Source organism: Amphiura filiformis, chromosome 11 (assembly GCF_039555335.1).
Source record: "Amphiura filiformis chromosome 11, Afil_fr2py, whole genome shotgun sequence".
Taxonomy (NCBI): Eukaryota; Metazoa; Echinodermata; class Ophiuroidea; order Amphilepidida; family Amphiuridae; genus Amphiura; species Amphiura filiformis.
Window position 1 is genome coordinate 41,480,171 of NC_092638.1, and position 21,120 is coordinate 41,501,290.

At 39.1% G+C, this 21,120-nt stretch overlaps 1 protein-coding gene across 1 annotated transcript; it reads left to right on the forward strand.

The window, feature by feature from the left end:
* Positions 1-10: 10 nt before the first annotated feature.
* LOC140164856 (uncharacterized) lies at positions 11-19,831 on the forward strand. The gene is made up of 7 exons (XM_072188236.1): positions 11-127; positions 13,664-13,780; positions 14,287-14,514; positions 15,047-15,294; positions 15,624-15,768; positions 19,345-19,604; positions 19,646-19,831. Coding segments are annotated over exons 1-6 (867 nt in total). The 5' UTR covers positions 11-125; the 3' UTR covers positions 19,472-19,604; positions 19,646-19,831.
* Positions 19,832-21,120: the final 1,289 nt, after the last annotated feature.

Below are 21,120 nucleotides of genomic sequence, written 5' to 3' on the forward strand. Positions count from 1 at the left end.
ATAGTCTTGATCCCAGCCGGTTTGTGCTCCTCAGTGCTCCTCCGTCACTTTTCACAAACTGACTGGGACTGAGACTATCAGTTAGCCAGCTCAGACGCTGCATCGTCAGGTTGTCGTAAACAAAGATGTAGGTATTTTTTATCGTTTTTGTACGGTGTAATCGAAGGCCAAATGTTAGTAATGTTTAGTGCATATGAAAAAGCAGTATTTCTAATGTATATATTTAGGAAAAGATTTATGTTCAAAGTTCAAGAACGTAGCGTTTATTGCTTCACTCTTTGGACGAAGCTGAAATTTATAAAGCTTAAGCTTACATTAATTAGTATAGGGATCTGTACGGTGATTTTTATTTTTGGGTGGATCATCGTATAGGCAATTTACGTAGAAAATGCATGTCACTTAGTGCACCACGCAATTGAATTCTAATCATCCATCTACACTAGCCCTAGAACTCTGGCCATAGTATCCGTTTTTACTTCTACTATCTGTATCTGTATCTGTAGTTGGTACTACACAACGCTCCCTAGCTGGAACCAGGCGTGTAGGAATTGGTGTGCGCATGGGTTGATTAGTCGTTTCTTAGGTGTACCATCACTGCAGTTTTGAAGCTGGCAGGGTCTTGAATTTGTATTATAGAGTAGGGTAGATTGTTCCAGGTGATTACCGTTTTGGGGAAAAATGATTGTTTGTAACAGTCTTTGTTGCAGGTGATTACTTTATAAGCAGCTGGGGTGATTGTGTCGTGATTGACGCGGGTTTGGTTGCAGTAAGTCTTCGACCGGTAGGGCCAGGAGGCCCTGTCTTGCTTTGTGAAGAATTGTTACTCTGTTGGCGGTTCTCCTGTTGGCCATTGTGTCCCAATCCAGGTCGCTGACTAGTTTAGTAATGCTGGTGGTTCTGTCGTATGTGTTCGTAACAAATCTGGCTGCCCTTTTTTTGGATTTTTTCAATTTTATTAATGAGTTCTTTCTGATGCGGGTCCCAAACGGAATTTGAATATTCTAACAGCGGCCTAACTAAGGATGTATAAGCGGTTTGCTTTATGGGTGATGTTATTTATATGTGTTGACCAGGATAAGTTGTTGGATATTGTAACTCCTAAATATGGGTGACATTTTGTTTCCTCCAGTATGCAACTACCCAGCTTGTATCCAAACATCTTAACATTCCGCTTATGGGTGATTCTCATTATGAAGCATTTCTTGGTATTAAAATGCATCTGCCATTCATTCTGCCATTTCTCCAGAGTATCCAAATCATCTTGGAGAAGAGTGTGGTCCAGATCATTTGCGACTTCACGGTAGACCACACAGTCATCGGTGAAAAGCCTGACTTCAGAATGAAGATTTTGGGGCAGGTCATTTATATACGCAAGAAATAATAAGGGACCAAGCACCGTGCCCTGAGGGACGCCAGAAACAACCTCTGTCCAAGTCGAGTGTTCACCCCCGACAACGACCCTCTGTTCACGGTGCTTGAGGAAATTGGATATCCAAATGAGGAGGTTATTACGAATGCCATATCTGTCTAATTGAAGGAGGAGCCGGTTATGGGGGACGGTGTCAAAGGCTTTGGAAAAATCCATGATGGCCATGTCAATTTGGGATTTGTTATTTAAAGAAAAAGCCAGGTCATTAACAGTCAAAAGTAATTGGGACTCACAGGAGTGTTTGTTTCTAAAGCCGTGTTGTTTATCAGATAAAATAAAATACTTGTCAAAATGCGTCATGATTTGGGAGTGAATAATGTGTTCCAGAACTTTACTTCATATGGCTGTGAGGGATACGGGACGGTAATTGGATGCGTCTGACCGATCGCCTTTTTTGAAGATGGGGAGATGTTGGCACGCAGCCAGGATGACGGGATCTCGCCGGTAATCACTGTGTAATCAGGTGGGAATAACTCACTGCTGTTCACAGTGTCATCAAGGTGCGTCTCAGAACCTATCACCACATCGGGTGAGTGCTGCTCGATGCAGCAAGCTAGGTCTGCAATTTTGCTTCATAAGCCCTGAAAGTTGACAACCATTACTTTGAGTTGTTGTCTGCATGTATTTCTGTGATTCTGACTCTTTGTTTTTCTACGAGTGTTGGTTGGTGAGGATGCAGCTAGGGGTGAGCTTGGTAGCTCAGCGCTAGAATTATTGCTAGTGACATTACTGACTGAACTGGAGTGACTGGTTGAAAGACAATCAAAACTATTGGACAATTCAATGTCACTATTGGTAAAGAGAGAACTTATGAAATTTGGAACGCCACACTGGCAGCATATCCACTCAATTTGGCTGCTTTCAACAAGGACATTATAGACGGCAGTGGACATGGACATGCAATCAGCATGGAACCACCCGTGACATTCGTCACAGCTAACAGCACGCTGGTTCCACCGTGCTGCTTTGCCACATAACATACACGGAAATTTTGGCGTGTATGGCCCTGGGTTTGGGTGTAAGTCCCCAGCTTGCATCATAACCAAGAAAGTGAAATATGTCAAAACTAGTTTAACGGGCTGGTTGGTCTGGTGAAGACCAAGGGATTGATGTTTATAGTTCAAATGTGCCAGGAGATTAACCATTCCTGGGATGCTTTGATAGCTTTGTTCAGGTGACATGTGTAAGTTTGGGACCCAGAACTCAGACTTTTTATCCTGGGCATAATTTACACCATCACAGTGTGAGTTTATAAAAGTGGTGAACTGGTGGGTATAGATGTAAAACCCACTAGGGCCAGAGGCACTTACCACAGCCTGCACAGGCTGAAAAAATGTTTTCTTCCCTGCAAGCAATCCAGAATTTCACTCCAGTTTTACCAAATTTCCCTCCAGTATGACATATTTCCCTTATGTATTTCTTAATTTTTTTGGTCGTATCAAGCCAAAAAACCTTGTGAACAGATTATCTGGAGATCCGTATGGGTTACAGTGACGTAACTTGGTGGGGAGTAGCAGGGCCAGAGGTTCTTGACCTGATTAGATTTTCAGCACAAAATATGGTAATTAAGTACCTAATTTGCATAATTTATGCGTAACAAGCAAAATACCATTTTCTCGGAGACTAGCCTAGGGTCGCACGTTCCTCAAACTTGGTGGGTGGGTGCATCTTGACCCTAGACAGAACAAGTTTGTATTGGTCAGTGGGTCAAGGTCACCCGAGGTCATGCAGGGGTCATCTGAGGTCAAATTAGCAAAAACTGCCGTATGGACATGAAACTGGGTGAGTACAGTCAACATTTAGAGCCAAAATTTTGGAAGGTCATTTTGGGGTCATCTGAGGTCAAGTTACTAAAACTGTCGATGGGCATGAAACTTGGTGGGTACAGTCAACATTTAGAGTCAAATTTTTGGAAGATCATTCCAGGGTCATCCAAGGTCACCCAGAGGTCATCACTGGTTAAAATGATATGCCTCAAGGTGGAGGCATTGTGGCCGACGCTTTGCGTCGAGAACCGCGCAAGTCGAGAACCGCTCTAGTTTGGTCAAAAACCAAAAATTTCCCGGCAATGAGCTTCCCGTATTGCCCACTTTTTCCTGCTGTGGCACTTACATTGAAAAAATTTGTTGGAGATGCTTGAACGATCCAGTACAAAAAGTGACAGCATTTCAATGCTTGATCGAGGTCACTAATTAACATGATAAAACCCACTTGAGAACACACAATCGCCGGTCATTTCTAAAGATGCATTTATACTCAAGCGCTTTTGGAGAAACCTGAATCGCACGCATGGTCAGTGTACTAAAGCGCCGTCGTATTTGCCTGCTGAGCATGCGCATGATTCGCTGTTTTTCAAAAGCGACACCCTGAGCGACACATAGGCCTATATTGACACCCTCTATCTGTCGGTCAACGTTCTCTAAAATTGCACACTATACCTGGTCTCATGTACCCATACCTATACCTAGTGTATGGGTACATGGTATAACCAGGCATTCAAACAGGCACGGAGAGAGCTGTCAAAGAGTGTATATTTCAAAACATGATAACTGCACCAGTTATAAAAATTCACACAAACCCATCATTTTCAAAATACACTGAAACCCTGTAATCCATTTTTGAAAAAAATATGATCCCTAATGTTTACTTACTTTTGTTCAGCAAAAACCCATTTCCAGTAAGTCAAATTCTGTAATTGTACATGTCTCCATGTTTACATTTTGTGGACTAAAAAATAAATAAATACCTGTTTCCAAATATTCCACCCAAAGTGTTTAGTGCCAGACACATGTGTTGGGCAAATAATATTACAAAATAGATTAAGCTATTCTTTAATCCACCATATTAAATGTGGTGGATTTTAAGCATGAGTGGCAACTCTTTCTCATGCCAAGGTTAAATTGATGACATGTCATGACCTAATTGGCCAATTTACCAAACATATCATAACAAGATAGACTTTAACCAAGCCTGAATGTGCTCCTACCTGTAACCATGCTGTATACACATGCCTGTAACAGCTTCTATAAGCAGAGATGAGGTTACATGCTATGTGTAAAGGGCTACATGCTGGAGATAGCACATTCTAATGGTGGGAATTTTGATCACAAGAGTTTACACATGTATGTGGTGGAATAAACACATTTAAACACAGTTTTTGGCAACAAATTTCAACCAAATTGATATTTTAAGTGGACTATAATGCAGTAGAACTTTAAATAATCAAGTTTGGCCACAGAAGACATTGGTGAGTAAGTCATTTGTTGTGAAAAAAACCAGCTGTACATTGAAAGTATGATTTCCTAGTTTGTATGTGGATTGTAAGTATGTACCATTTTCTGTGTATAATTGCACACATAACTTGTGTAGTTAGCGACAATGATTCAGTCTGGGTATAAACACAGCTTTACACAATGACTAATTTACATAGGCACAAAAGACCGTGTTCATGTACCGTTACTCAGCCAAACATGGCAGAGTAGGTCCCGGATCTTCTGTACATGTTCCTATCTCCTCAACGTTATACCTTTCCAACAAGGAAAGAGATACGAAAGGCGAACGTCTAATCTACACAGGGCTACGAAATCCGCGGTATCGTGGTACCGGCGTTCCCAGAAAAAAATTCATAGATATAGTCACAGAAAAAAATCAAGACGGAGAAAATATTTTGAAACATTCGTATCTTTTAAAGGGGCATTTCGTGATCCACAGCCTCATCCCCCCACTTTTCCACTTGAGATTTTTACACCACTGGATACCTCTGGCTACATATTAATGTTTATGTACCAAATATTTCTTGCAGATAAATTCGTTTAGCAAAAATATCGCCAAATTTGAATTTCGTTCTGGTGCACCAGAAGGAAATTACAACACGTCATTGTCTATGGAGCAGTGTAATACACATAATCATTCATAACTCGCAAACGCAAAATCGGAATCAACTGAAATTTTGGAAATAAGCTTTTTTCGTGGATATCCTGAAAAATGTCATAAAAAGAGGATGCTAGGATCACGAAATCCTCCTTTAATACGATTTTGCCTGCAGATCTGAAAATATTCTGTCGACACCACTGCTTGTAAAATATATTTCTGCGAACTTAAAGGATAACTGAGTAATAAAATTGAACGCCAAGAATATTTGTAAATACAATATCAAAATAAACAGAAGCCTTTTAATTTGTTGAATTTAAATTTTGTATGATTTGATCCACTGTGGTGTCTAACGCTGCTGCGTCAACAGGAGCTCCAGACCAGATGCGGTAGAGTTTAACTGCCATAGTTCTCATGCCAAGTCATGGTCAGGATTTGGTCGGCCATTATTGGGTCCCCGCAGCACCTAACTGGTGTTGTGACTGCCCAATTGGGTGGATTAAAGCCGCTTAAAATTCGATGTTAGATTCTTTTGTGTTGTAAACTGTCATCATTCTTTTGTCTACGGCCACGTGTTTTGAACTCGCCACCCTTAGCGTTACATCGCAAATATTATGAATTTTTACACCAATCAAGTTTCAAATTAGAATATCTCCACAACTATCAACCCTAAACTAGCAAAAGTATACATTTTTGGAAAGCTGAAGGCATAAGCAATTTAAATATACACATTTCAACTCATTGTACAGGGTGACCTTGAAGTTATACAGGGTGGAATAAAAAATCCTAATAAAAATGGGTCAGTTAATGCATTGCTTATTACTAACTTGCAGTTATAAACTGAGAGTAAACAACATTGATTTGGTTAGAGGTTAGGGGGAGCCCACTGATTTTGGAAGAAAAAAAATCACAGCTGTTTGGTAATCTCGGAATACAGGGTGTCCCAAAATATGTTCAAATTTTCTTACAATTCAACATATTTTGAACTGAAACATTTTACCCCTAGCCCATACAAAAAAAGTAAGTCCATATTTAGATTCCTCATCAAATTTCCTCTCAGAAAATGTAAACTTTGACTATGATAGGATAAGTAATTACAAATTTAGGGCAACTTTTAGATTTTGAAGACATCCGCATTGCTTACTACAGTGTTTAATATGAAAACAGGTAGTCACGCACATAAAAGTTTGCATTTCATAGACTAAACCAATCATAAAGAGTTCAAAATGATTAAAAACAATTAGCAGAATAAATAATCTTTCAAAAGAGCTCTTCACCATGTCTGTAGCCCATATGGATGCAAAGATATGATCGGTTGATTCAACGCGCACACACAAAATCTTTATTTCCCATAGACTTTGCACATACCGCCACCGCCTCATCCGCCACCGCCTCATCCCCCACCTCGGTCATTCTGAACTTAAACAACTCTAACTCCACTATCTTAGCTGATAAACAATTCTCCTTTGGAGGTATGTTAGGGCACACATTTAGCTACAACATGACACCAAACACACTTCAATACCTTTTGTTTAAGCAGAGATATAACAATTTGAACGAGTCTCGATTTGGAAAAGCGTAACAACACCACCATTTTTGGGTGGCGAGTTCAAAACGCGTGGCCCTACGTGTAACACGGGTGATAGAATGCAGTTTAAAATACCCACCAAGGCCGCATCATTTCACATTTTAGTTGAGATGGAGCCGATGGGGACCCAGCTTTGGCTGCCATTGAGGTGTAGGAATTTGTGAAATTGGATTCATAGTCCTTGTTCTAAGTGATCATGTCACAAATATCAGTCTGTTAATGAGACTCGCGAAGTTTGACAGGGAACGAGAGTCAAGGGTCAAGAACAAAATAATAAATAGGCCTAACGGTCTGAGAGCATTATACTTTTTAAACAAATTTTCATAATTTAGGTTGACTTGGTGAGCTTGGTAAAATGCCGAAAACACATATTTTCCCACCCAAACAATCTGAAAAATAAGGTCACGTTTCTTAGAATATTTTTTTCACATTTGAATTTTCAGATGTTTGGTATAAATTTTGCAAAATGTTTTACCTGATTGTAATTCGTACAATGGTTAGCCTTTACCTGGACCCCCGCTGGGGCTTCGCCCCTGGACCCCACCTGTTCATACTCGCGCTCCGGCTCCGCGCTCGCAGAAAATATTCCAAACAGCAGTTCACGTTCCCAGAAAGGAAATTATTTTCCGCTGCCCTGCATCTACACTCCGCATACCGTAAACCGGGGCTACATTGCCACTACCGGGGTAACTTTGACACCCGACCGGTAAAATGATATATGCCTTTAATGCAGAGTACACAAAAATAACACAAGGATTCCAATTAGCCCATGTGAAAATATATTATATGCCATATACCTGTACATATATGTAGTTCATGTATATGGTGGTTAGTAACTTTGGAAAATCATTTTTAAAATTTGGGTTTTTTTGACACGTTTTTCATATTTTGCGAAATATCGACCCCACAGCTGCAAGTAAGTCTTTACAAATTCACCCAATGTATAATTTGATACTTTATTATGTCCTTACTACTGAGATAAAATATCAAAACCCTCAATCTGTAGATTTGTACCCTCACAGCCTTGTGAAGTGTTGGGGGCTACTTTGCCACCCCATATCGATTATCGGGGTAACTTTGCCACCCTCATTCATATGTTATGCCGAGAGTTTCGAATAGATTTATAGATTAATTCTGGAATACCCTTCAAACCAGAATGAAATCTATAAGTTAGATGGTTCAAATGGTGTTTCAGAGTTATCCATACTAATAGTTCTTATTATTTCAGGTCAGATCACATCAGTACCATGGGGCTACTTTGCCACCCAATGTATTGACTTCTAGATTGTTCAGATACGTGTTTTGTCATTCCTGTTATATTTAAAAAACCCAAAGGGTGGCAAAGAAGCCTTAATCAAAGGTTGAACTTGCTTCAAAATAGGTCTGGCAAAGTAGCCCCGACCCATGGGGCTACTTTGCCACCCATGTTTTTTTTAATGGGGCACAGAGTGCCCCAATGGTTTTCATACTACATATGCAAAATGCACTGGCATAGCTTTCCTAATAACACCTATATGGTCATGTGTTTTATACTCGCCTCCTTTTGCGTTACATGGCGATTTTGGTTTTCACGCCATGAATTTTGCTTTCATTATTCATATTTCTGAAGTATACCCCTAGCATAGTAAAAGTATACATTTTCTTGTAGGAAATTTCTCAGGGAATTCAAATATGAACTCAAAATGAACACCAGGTATAAGGTGCTTAAGTTACATACACAAAAGTGGGTAACATTTTGTGTTTCAAGGTATACAAGGTTTTCATGTCTTGTATTTTTCTGTGGTGGGGTCGACCCTACATCAGTTGTAATGCTATTTTCTTGCAGTCCAGGGGTGGACCCTTACAGCAAAATACAATTGTTTGAGGTTTATGATTTTAACAATTTAAATCCGAGCAATCAAAATTTGTTGAAAAATTAACTAGAATTTTGCTTAATATTAATGAACTACTATGTACTGATACTTATTTAGATTACATCCTATACCAATTTGATTAGCATATTTGTATTCTCTGGTTCAACAGCTTTAAAAAAATGTATACTTTTGTTACCCTAGGATGAATACCTCTGAAGATATGTGGCAATTTATCTGAGCTTATATGTCGCCGTAATCAAAATGTGTGTAAAAGATAGGAGAAAAGCAGAAGGTCATGTGATGCGTCTTGAATTAAAGTCCTTTAATCTGACCTAAAGTAAGGCTAAAACAGTGAATCTTGAAGAAGAGTAATGTAAGCTTATTTTTATACCCAAAAAGAGGTAATGCACCACGAATAAAATATCAAAAAATTTCAAATTTCATATTTGAGGGCTTAAAATAAAATTTCCTATTGAGTTTGTACAGGCGGGAGGCGGCGCCGCTTCCTGTGGCGCCGCTTCCTGCACCACCCTTGGTCTTCAAACTTCAAATAGCTATATCTCCACTTCAGTATAAGCTAGACCAATGCCACTTTGCAGGCATTTGGCATATTGATACAGCTTTAAAATGATACCAAATATTTTGTTTGGAATAGCTTTAGTAGTTTTTTTTTTAATAATTAATTACAACAGCTTGATACCAAAAAGCGTAACAGCACCACCCTTTCTGGGAGGCGAGCTCAAAACGCGCGACCATATGTAACAATTCATGCAAACATAAAAAGAGGGCGCACCACAACATCCAAAAAATGTGGCAAAGTAGCCCCGGTTTACGGTACGTATAGTTGTAGTAACTACAAATTTCGAACGTTTGAGAAGAAAAACATCTCCTTGACATGATCCAGAGCAGAGATCTTCAGCTCGTCTTTGCTTCAATGACTACTCCCGTGATTCAAGTGTGACTCAGATGCCGACCAAACTTGAGTGGACCAGTTTAGAGACCTGCCGACTGATAACCAGACTCTCCATGATGTACCGTATCACCCACAACTTGGTTGACATCGACTGGCAAGACCATCTGACCAAACCAACCAGACCAACTAGACGTCATCACCCTTCAACCTAAACTCAACCAATAAAGTATCGAAACGATTATAGATGGTCAGATATATCGGGAACTGAAATATATAGCAAACACTTATTTAGTGTATAATAAGCGCAGGTTTCTCCTGCGCATTTTGATACCTCTTTTGTTGCTCTACGATATCATTTGGTCGAGTTACGGGCGCTTGAGTGGCTTCAAGTCGGATTTTGAAAGTTGCACTTAGCTCCTATTAAAGCCAAATGCGTAGTACTGTGACCAATAAATGACCATTGCTTTTGTCCGCCAAATTCAAATGAGTATGTGTGTCGCCTGTTGGATATGATTGCGATGACCATCAATTGTACGCAATGGTCAACCATGGTAGGCATATAAAATCAATACGAGGTTGAAGTCAGATTACCTTAGAAGGCCTTCGGCGCATCCTGCTCAGGAAATGGCGAGACATTGACCAAGGAAAGATAAGACATCTTGTTCAGAGCATGCGACGACGAATCCAGGCACTGATAGACAGTGATGGTGGGCACACCAAGTATTGAGATGTCAGCAGAAAGAGTTCATGAGATAAGTCGGAGATAAGTAAAGGGTAGCAAGTATTGAAGTTGGAAGTCGAAGGAGTAAAATAAAGTTCATGGTTAAGTAAACAGAGCACATCGGTGTCCTTTGTCTTGATTTTGTGTATGTATGTACACGATGAACGCATTTGGCTTGAATAGGAGCTAAGTGCAACTTTCAAAATCCGACTTGAAGCCACTCAAGCGCCCATAACTTGACCAAATGATATCGTAGAGCAACAAAAGAGGTATCAAAATGCGCAGGAGAAAGCTGCGCTTTATATACATTAAAGAATTTTTTGCTATATATTTCAGTTCCCGATATATCTGACCATCTATAATCGTTTCGATACTTTATTGGTTGAGTTTACATGCAAATTCAAGTTAAAGCAACCAGCTACGAAAACAGTTTCTTCCCTTGGACAATACCTCACTGGAACAGCCTCCCTCACAGCATACTGGACATTACTGACTTCAAGGCCTTCAAGACTGCCATCCGGACCCATTTTACTTAGTTCTCCATGATTATTTTTTGCACCGCACACCAAGCTTAGGATTCAAAGGTCAAAACCTCTGTTGAGATGCAGGTACCTGCTTATACGGAGTAACCAATCCAGATCCAGACTTGTTCTCAAGTTGTAGGTACTCCCGTAGGGGGTAGTAGGGCATTGTAGGGTGCCTCCATGATTTATTTTGGCAAGTTTGCATTATAGAAAAATTATCAAATTCGTGTATATCATGGAACATACTCTTTGCGTGGCTGGGCGTAGTAAGCAGTTGTACGCAGATAGCCTCACTAATATGGACGCGTAGAGTAGCGTTGCCGTTGTACGCGCATGTAGTAGCGAGTCCGGTGGATTTTGGATTTTTTAAACTAACCCTAACAAATTTGGTATCCCTGGAAAGAGCATCAAAAAAGATAGATATCTGGCAGATATGAAATGTTGGAAACATGCAGCATCCAATCAATAACACAGTAAAAAATTTTGCATGTCATAATGTGGCTACCGCACGAATCCGCGGATGAAACTGCCAGTAAGCTTTACAAAACTATCTTAAAAACACACCAAAGTTTCATTAAATCACCTGAACAAAAATGCAATCTTAATATTTTATGAGTAATTTACATGATTTTGATGTTAAAAACGAAATTCACGCTACAAGAAACAGGAATTTTCACCTTTTTTTGTGATCAAATGATGTCTTGTGTGGTATGACTGGAAAGATCGCAAAATTTTGCTTCAGTTGATGACGTAAAATAATAAATATTCATGAGTTGGGCGAGAATATACGAGTTAAAACGAGAGCCCATCATGCCATGATATAGCAAGATTTGCCTATTTTGGACCAGCCCTCAAATCCAGGCCTTGTCTTTTGAGGCGAGTGAGGGTGATCACTCGCCTAAAATTAATCTGAGGAGAGCTTTTTATCACTCGCCTACATTTGGTGTAATAATAATACAAGTGATTAAAATCACTCACCTACAGCTCACCTGACAAGTTTTGAGGAGAGTGGTTTGTCACTCGCCAGTAATTTTCAAAAGACAAGACCTGCAAATCAACCCAGGGCACAGACGGCAAATATTGCCGTGGGTGCCCAGTGCCCACCCCCACTGCCGTAATGCCTTCAAAATATGTCCTTTACTTCGGTGTCGAATTCAGCTGACAGCAATGCATCTATTCGCTTTTGAAAAATTGCCTTGGTGCCCTTCTCAAATTTTCAACAGTTGCCATGATGAAGCCCTTTTGAAATATTACAAATTGCCGTGCTGCCTTGCCTTTTCAGTGAAAATCCAAGGCAATTATCAACTTGCCCTAAAAAAGTTGCCGTGCCCCTTCAGATCCTTAATTTGAGGGCTGTTTTGGACAGTCTCAAATTTTGCTGAAGTGTGATTTTTACGTTAAAGTTTGTAATGTAGCCTTAAGATAGTAAGAAAGGGGTACTCCATTCAAATGAATAAAGAACGTGTTTCAAACATGGGTCACATTTATCGGCTATTTGGTGGTATATCAATAACATAGCCTGCTAGTAGTGTATTAAAGACAAAATAAGACATTTTACATGAGTCTGTTATTTGTAATTTCGCTACATGCTTTTTATATAGTCTATACAGGATTTTGTTGGATTTTGTAGTGAGGGTGTTTACGCGGTTGCATCACCAGCGTACGGACAAATTGCTGTTTATTGGCTTAGCATTCACGATTTGAATCTGCCACTATGAAATTCAACATGAACATGGCATTACTCTCAACTTCAGATGAGACGCAGTATTGTCAGAGGGAGGGGTGATACTAGAGAAATTAGGGCATAAACGACAGGGCACATGTGCCAACACTAGTTAGCGAAGCATCTCATTTCTGCATTCATTATAAAATTAAAGTAGTCAGGAGTTACGTTAAAGTATGTAATGTAGCCTTAAGATAGTAAGAAAGGGGTACTCCATTCAAATGAATAAAGGACATGTTTCAAACATGGGTCACATTTATCGACTATTTGGTATATCAATGACCCCTTTTCAAGGTATGGGTGGTTTAAAGAGCCCACATTTGCATCTGTAGCCAGTATGCTCAAAAGTTTCCAACAATTTATGAAAATTTGGTAAAAAGCTACATTTGCTTTAAATTTGTAGTGAAAGCATGAGTGGCCTAAGTCGCGCACTGATTCTGACAGGCCTACAGGGATTCAAATACGAGGAGAACCTGAGAACCGGTTCTCCTAAAGGTTCTCACTGGATTACTAGGAGAACCAAAATTGGGTTGTGTTATATTTTTACCTTTCTGTAATGGAAATATGATTTAATAATCTCATTAATCCCAAAATATAATTCTGAAAATGTGGGGAAAAAGGCAAAGTTAGCTGTCAATTTATTATAAGATCACGAACGGGAATCCATGGCTCATGCATGTATGTACTTTCAATGTTTATTCTACTCGACCATCCCATAATAATAGATGTGACCTCACTAGCGTAGTAATCAAAACGTCTCCTTTGGTTGTATTCGCCATAGGCGTAGAAGTGATGATATAACATGATTAACTACCATAGCAATAGATGAATACAATTTTGAATATATCGTCCTACACTACAACATTCACATGAACCAAAGGTTCTCAAAGCCCTTTGTGAAAACCTAAACAGGTTCTTGCAATTGATTGTGAATTTGAACCCCTGGTCTAATGCACTCCCATTTTGATTTTACAATTTAATGATGAAATCCTTCAAAGATTTTTCATCTGAAATGTGAATTTGAAATCCTTTTGTCATACAGGCCAAGGAGTCGCAGTCGTAGCCGCAGCAGAGGCCGTGAAGAGCGGCGCTCTAGAGGTCGTGATCGTCGCAAGAGAGGATCAGTTTCATCTAGTTCAGGCAGTAGTTCATCAGGGAGGTAAGATCATAGATAATATGCATTCAGTTAACTTAGATCTATACAATGTTTTAATTGTTTATTTGAAAATGTGATCATGGCTTTGAAGGAAAAGTCTTTTCATATCTCCCAAAAATTCACCTTAATTTATTTACACATCAAAATCTTAATTTACAAAATAAACTCCTCAATATTACTCTGGTGATAATATACATTGTTGAATTTTTGACCAAAAATCACATTTTTGACCAAATTCACATATTTGACAAAAGTCACATATTTGACCAGAAATCATATCTTTAAGCAAAATCATATTTTTTACCGGAAATCATGTTTTTGACCAAAAAAGATTCTGAAGACATGAAATTGGACTGATACTTTCCCATGATACCTGAATGTAGTTTTCAAATATCACACTCGACTTCGTCTCGATTGCATGATATTTGAAAACTCTAGCTCAACCGGCATTGTAGTTACACAGCATTGCAGTTAAACATTTGTATGTGTGCATTTTTATTTTTCATTAGCTCCCGTAGCAGGTCCAGCTCGTCAGGTTCATCGTCAAGCAGCTCAGGCAGTAGCTCTAGGTCAGGCAGTTCCAGCAGTTCAGGGTCTAGCAGAAGTAGAAGCTCATCCAGCTCTAGCAGTGGGAGTTCCAGCAGCAGAAGCTCAAAGGGAAGAGGCAAGGGGAAGGGAAAGGACAAGACAGCAGCTAAAGATCAGTCCAAAGACAAAGACAAGAAGAGTAAATCTAGGTAAGGCTATAAGAATGCACAGAGTAATCATGATTCATGAAACAAAAAAGCAACTGATCCCAGCTTCATAGCCTTTATTGTATTTGATTTTGTGGGCATGAAAGAGTCGCTATTAACAGGTAGCCCAAATCATACATTTTGTACAATAACTAACAGGGTTAGAGTCTTGTTGAAGATTGCGCAAATCAATTATCACAGTTTCTTGTAAGAAAGAAATGCATGAATCAAAGTAGATTCTCATAAATTTGTGAAATCTTAACAGTAGACTATTCAAGTATCAACGCACTGCAAAATTCCCTTGCAAGAATCAAGATTGATTCGCTCACTACATGACATGACATTCTAGCCCTCAGCAAATATGTAGAGGTACAGTTTCATCCCATATAAACACAAAAATGCACACTGGCTTCTTTACAGCAATAACTTATTAGCACAGAACTGGGTCAACTGAATAACAAGTTATCAAGAATTTCTCATATTTGTGACCAATCTTTGACACTTTTTAAAACAACTTTCATCTCTTCACTACCAGGTCAAAATCCAAATCGCCTCGACGCAAGAAGCGCACCCCTAGTCCCAAACCAACTAAGCTACACATCGGCAGATTGACCAGAAATGTCAACAAGGAACACCTGACAGAGATCTTCTCCATGTATGGCAGTATAAGGAGCATCGATATGCCAGTAGACCGCATGCATTCTCATCTGTCCAGGGGTATGGCTTACATCGAATTTGAAAACCATGATGATGCGGAGAAAGCAAAGAAACATATGGATGGAGGTATGTGTATTGAAATGTAAATTTATGTCGGAAGACTGTGCATGCATTTTAGCGCTTAATGATATGTACTTACTTAGAGTGTATGTAGCTGGTAGGAAAAGCAGACCATCATATAAACAATTTGACCTCGCATATATGGAAGATATACATGAAATTTCATAAAAGCCCTAAAAATGTTAGGTCTTTTGGGCTGTCAGGTCCCACAAAAAATTCTGTGGAAATGCCCTTAACAAATTAACTTCTATGTAAGCAATTAAACTTTATACTTAACCAATTTGCATGCCAAGAAGTACATGACATGTAATTTTTGCTTATTCTCTTTATTACAGGTCAAATTGATGGTCAGGAAGTGACAGCTCTATTTATATTAGCTCCTCGTAGGCCCATGATGATGAGCAACAGACGTAGCCCTCCAAGGCGCGGTGGTTGGAGACGCAGTCCCCCAAGGAGATTTGGCGGTGGTGATAGGAGACGGTAAGTGGTAGCCTCAGAAGGCTATGCAGGCAGATGATTCATTCGGAATAAGTGGCCTAGATGCAATGCAAATACAACATGGGCAGAACATTTGGCATTTTCAAAAAAAGTGGGAGGTCTCTATCCGTACGATTCCCATATATGTGATCGTCCATCCACAAACCTCTCTTTAAGTGATATATCATTTGACTTCATATGATATCCAGAAGCTTAGTTATGTATTTTTTTTGTATTTCAATAATTTCATGCATTTACGAATGCGACTTTCATGAACATTTTGCACTGTAACTCAAAATAAAATTTGCAGACCATCTATTTAGGCATCCTATTCCGAGGAGGAAAAAAAACGACATAAGAAAATCAAAACATGAATACCTGAAACCAACAGGAGGCATATTTAGTAAAAATACACTATGAAATGGAACATTATGTGAAATCTAAAGCATATGGAAAAGTAACTTAAAAACACATTAAATATCATATGCAGATTGGAATAAAAAATGTTTTTAAACGATTCTTAAAAACATCAAGTGATACACAACAACGAATGTCCATAGGGAGAGTGTTCCAAAGTTTTGGTGCACATGAAGAGAACACTCTATCACCATACAAGGAAAAAGTTTTTTGTGTCTGTGTTGGCACATAGAGCGTAAGAAGTTGGTTCATGTAAGATGGTGCAAGTCCATTTAGGGATTTCCATGGGAGCAGAAGAATTTTGAATTGAATCCTTTGACTTAACGAGAGGTTTATGATGGACAGTGACATACAGTTGTTCACAACTTAAGTTGAACTTAAAACTCGGGGTCCAGAGTTTACCTATGAATACGGTGCGACATATATTGGGTTGGTAGACTACCAAGGTCTTGGGTAGGATTTGAAGGTTTGGGTGTGTCAATTCAAAAACCTGGGTGTGTAAATTAAAGGTTGTGTACAAAGTATAGCCATGTGGGCAAACTCTGGGTGTGTATTTACAAATTTAGGTGTGTAAAACACTCCCTACATGGCTGGCTACATATAAGCCCTTGGAGACTACTGTACATGTACAGGCTAGAAATAAGACATGTATGTGGTTGCAATGGCCAGACTTTCAAGAAATTGTGTTGCATAAAAAATGAAGTAGCTTAGGGCTCATATTGAAATACCCTACCACGTTTTCACACACAAACAAGGCAGGATTCACCTCGCTAAGCGCGCGCCTCAGGAAAGCACGGTCATAAAACGGATGGATTATATGCATCAGTGATACACCCTGCCCAGGATTTTAACAAAGAAGGCTAGCACAGGAAAGCTGCAGGATGGCGCACACCTTCCTGTGTAAGGGAATTTCAATATGAGCCCTTAGAACCACTGATGTATTCTAGCTTACCAAATTGGAATAGGTCATATTGACTGATTGCAGCACAAACATGGGAAATGCATTTTAAAATCAGTCACTATGTATACACGGATCAGCTCGTAATAGACAGGACTCATAACATAGTGGATTGATATAGAATAGCATACACACAGCTTGGGGCAGCACCTACACGAACTGCGCTTTGTGTATTGCGTGAACAATGCGTGCTTTAGTGAATTCACGCTGGCGTAAGTTTATTTAAGATTTTATTGACTCGTGCAGTGACAAAAACCGAATAATTCTTGCCTATTTTGAGCTGATCATACTATAAAACAGTCACTAAATTGCATTAGAATAATTAGAAGCCCATGTATATGAGCATTGTGATGCCCTTGGCTTGACACGTTCCAATGCTCAAACACGTAATGCATGTACAAATAACTGGTTTGGAAATGCACTTGGCATGTTGTTTGTGCTCCTAGCAGTGGATATGTGGGTTCAAACAAATTTTGCAAATTGTTAATCTTTCTTTATAGCTCTTTGAGGATAACAACTTCAGTGGCCACAGGCCAGCACCGCTTACCAAGCAGGCCCTCCATCAATATAAAAACAAAATGTTCATAGTATAATACAGTATAGTACACAAAAGTGGTATAATTTTTTTTTTTTTAAATAGGCAACATTTATTCTTGTTATTTTTTTAAATTATTTTACCTTTTACATTTTTCTAAGGGTTATGAGAACCAGACGTAACATCCAATACCAAGATTGCTTGTATGTATTGGATGACCCTTGGATTGAAATGGACATCTTTTAAACACAGTTTAGATCTAGATGACAGTGAGTGAGTTGGCACTGCTGACATTCAATGTTGCACATGGCTGCATGAATAATGAAGGCAGGCAGGATGAAGATTGCAACAACTTTGACAGATCTAACTGAAAGTGATGAAGATGAAGATGGCAAAACTTGATAAGAAAAAAGTGTGATATTTCAGGGGTATCAGAAAATACGGCTATAGGCCAGATAGATCAGGAGATGGTCCCTTATTTCTAACCCTGCCTGCTTCAGACAACCTATTTGGAACCACCATCCGTATTGTTTTACTTCCATTACCAAAAGTAATAGTGAAAGCAGGCGGTCACGAAAGCAGTCCAGACTCGTGGTTTGAGATTCGAGAACCGCCTTGTCTGAACATTCTACTTCAAATCTAACAAAGGCATCTATAGACATCACTCTCAAACTAGACAAGTTATAGTAAGCAATCCAACCTTTGGCCTGCACGAAAAACTCACATTAGCCAGAATATTATCAGTGGTTACATGTATTGGCACTTCAGAAGACAACACTTCCACCGTTGCAATGTTATTATTTGTGGAACACTGTACTATTAAGATTGTGTGCAATGTGACACCACTCACTTCATTTAAGAAGTAGTTCTGCAAACGCAACAATCATTGAAGCAAAATGTGCCTATGGTATTATTAGCTAGTGATGACAAGCAAATCATGATATTTGCCAATGAAAAATACTTTATATTCAAGATAGAGAGCGAGAAAAAGAAAAGGGTAACAAATTTGCATGATAGATGGAAAATCTTTCATCATTTATTTATGAACCAGACCAGTTAGGTCCTGCAAAGTGATGCCAGAACTTTTAAAATAAGCTCAAGGCCTCACTTTGCAAACTTTTGCTTGGCACCACTACTGTCTCTTTCAAAATCCTTCAGTGGTCATTAAAACACTTTGACTCATTGGGACAAACAAGCAAAGGATGGTGACCCAACATTAATGTTTATGCACATCACTGTATTGCCTTTACACTAGATATCCATAGTACTTGCAAAGGTCAACCAGTCTTGTCGCTATGATTGCTAACCAGCCAATCACCTTTTGCATGGTGCACAGTAAAATGAATCAAGGATTTTGAAAGTTCCTAAGGTACCATTTGATAATTTATTGTAAATGTTTAAACTAAATTATGTGCCTACAAGTCAAACTAGTTTGTTGATTAGGAAAAGGCACCAGGTCTCCCATTCCTCTACCTGTCCATTTTGTAGAGGATTCCCTGTAAGGAGGGCGACTGTAAACTGAAGTCCTGTGTCAGTATTTATTGTAATCTGAGCGTTTATTTTCAAGATGCAAGGTTTAGAATATAATGATAGCTAGACATTTGTAGGTGGCCACATATCATTCCAATATTTGTAACCACAAAATCATCCTTATTTTTTCTCTCTATAGATCACCCCCTCGTAGAAGGTCCCGCACACCTGAGCGTAGACGTCGGCAATCGAAATCCAAATCAAGATCTAGATCACCAGCAAAGAGGAGGAGATATAGCCGATCCAGCTCCAGCTCATCACGATAACATTAGTCAATTATTTGTATTTGTGTAATTTGTGTAATATAGTGTTAGGGAATTATGTATTAGGTCATGTTCCATATGATACTACAGAAAAGTAAATCATGGTGGGTGATAGAAAAGTGATGTGTGAAATTTGGCTGGATCTGAGACGAATATACCTAGGTATATTCGTCTCAGGCTGGATGGAATGGGGACATTCTGCTTGTTTGCCTGACATGCAAGTGGCTTTGTTTAAGCTTACTTGACATGTGTCATATATCCACATTGATGACAAAGAGTGGTGTTCTTCATGCATTCCACAAACCAGAAACTGTTGGGTTTTTTTCAGCCCAATTTGAGCCATTTTACCCCAATTTTACACTGTTTTTCTGCTTTTTTTGAGCATTTTCAGCATTTTTCACTGAAGGTCAGTTTCAGGTCTGCATACATTTACAATGTAGTTCTATTGATAGTAAGTGTCAATTCATCTGCTGAGCAGTAAATGTATTGCAAATGGTACAATGTATTAAGGTAGTAGCACACCACATAATGACAAGTCTCAGATAACTATTATAGACCTTTTTCTGATGACGTCACCTAATCGATATTGGTGTCTCAGATGTAAACAAACAACACGTGCGTTCCCACATGCCCACAGAGTGAAAACACCAAATACTGCGTATTTTCTCCTCTGTTTTGTCGTCTTTCACATTAGCTTCCATAAAATATTTTTTGAAAGGGAACTGTATACTGGTCACCTTTGTTTCAGATTGTTTTGATACCACAAAATACAAAAGATATGGAAAAACCGCCATGCTATTTGAAAATTAATCTTTGTTTTGTTTCACATTTTTGTTTACTTTTTACACCGTGAGGAACTAAACGCGTACTGCGATCTGGCAATTCACAGGGACGCCTAGCGTGGCGCTAAAGTTGAGCGCTGCGCCGGCCGCCGTATATCGCTTGGGTGCTGATGACTCGAATGCTGGATTGGTGACGTCTGAGAAAAAGGTGTATATAGAGGCACTGCATAGCTAGCCACAGACGCATGACAGAATGTTCAACTCTGTTCAGTAGCAAGCAGTATACCATTATCTCTAACTTAATCGCTAGTTGATTCCGCAGTATAAAACATGCACCACACGTAGATTCTGTAGCTTCTGAAGGGAGTATCCCATCATGCATTGTAGTCGGTGTATCTTGATCCAGCAAATGTATACAAAAATATAATTGAACGTTGAAGTGAGGTAGTTTTGTAAATTTTCTGTGGCAAGTGCAGTTATATTATGGTACTGCAAAAGCATGACAGGATAGACCTTTCAGCTGTTGTGGGTTCATCCCATCAGTTATTGAATAGGCTGCTTGGGGACATTATTTTGAATTCTATAATAGAGGTCAATGGATAAAGCATGCAGAGCCTCTATAAACTGATTCTTTTGTTTTGACTAAGGAGGCAGTGCAAAGTCATTTTAAATTGCTCTTGTTCCTGTACAATGTACAGGAACAATAGCAATTTAAAATGACTTTACAGTGTACATGCTTGGCAAGTCACAGGATAAAATGTTATATACATGTACCATAGCAATCTGTTATTCTTCACCATTCAGTAATCACAATGATGTGTATTCCTTCAATTATTTGTGACCCACCTGTTGAACACATCAAATTATGAT

What these genes read in the sequence shown, in the direction of transcription:
- LOC140164856 (XM_072188236.1), top strand. An exon ending in GGCAGTAGTTCATCAGGGAG is followed by an intron (nt 13,781 to 14,286) that starts GTAAGATCATAG and finishes ATTTTTCATTAG; the next exon opens with CTCCCGTAGCAGGTCCAGCT. An exon ending in AAAGAAACATATGGATGGAG is followed by an intron (nt 15,295 to 15,623) that starts GTATGTGTATTG and finishes TCTTTATTACAG; the next exon opens with GTCAAATTGATGGTCAGGAA.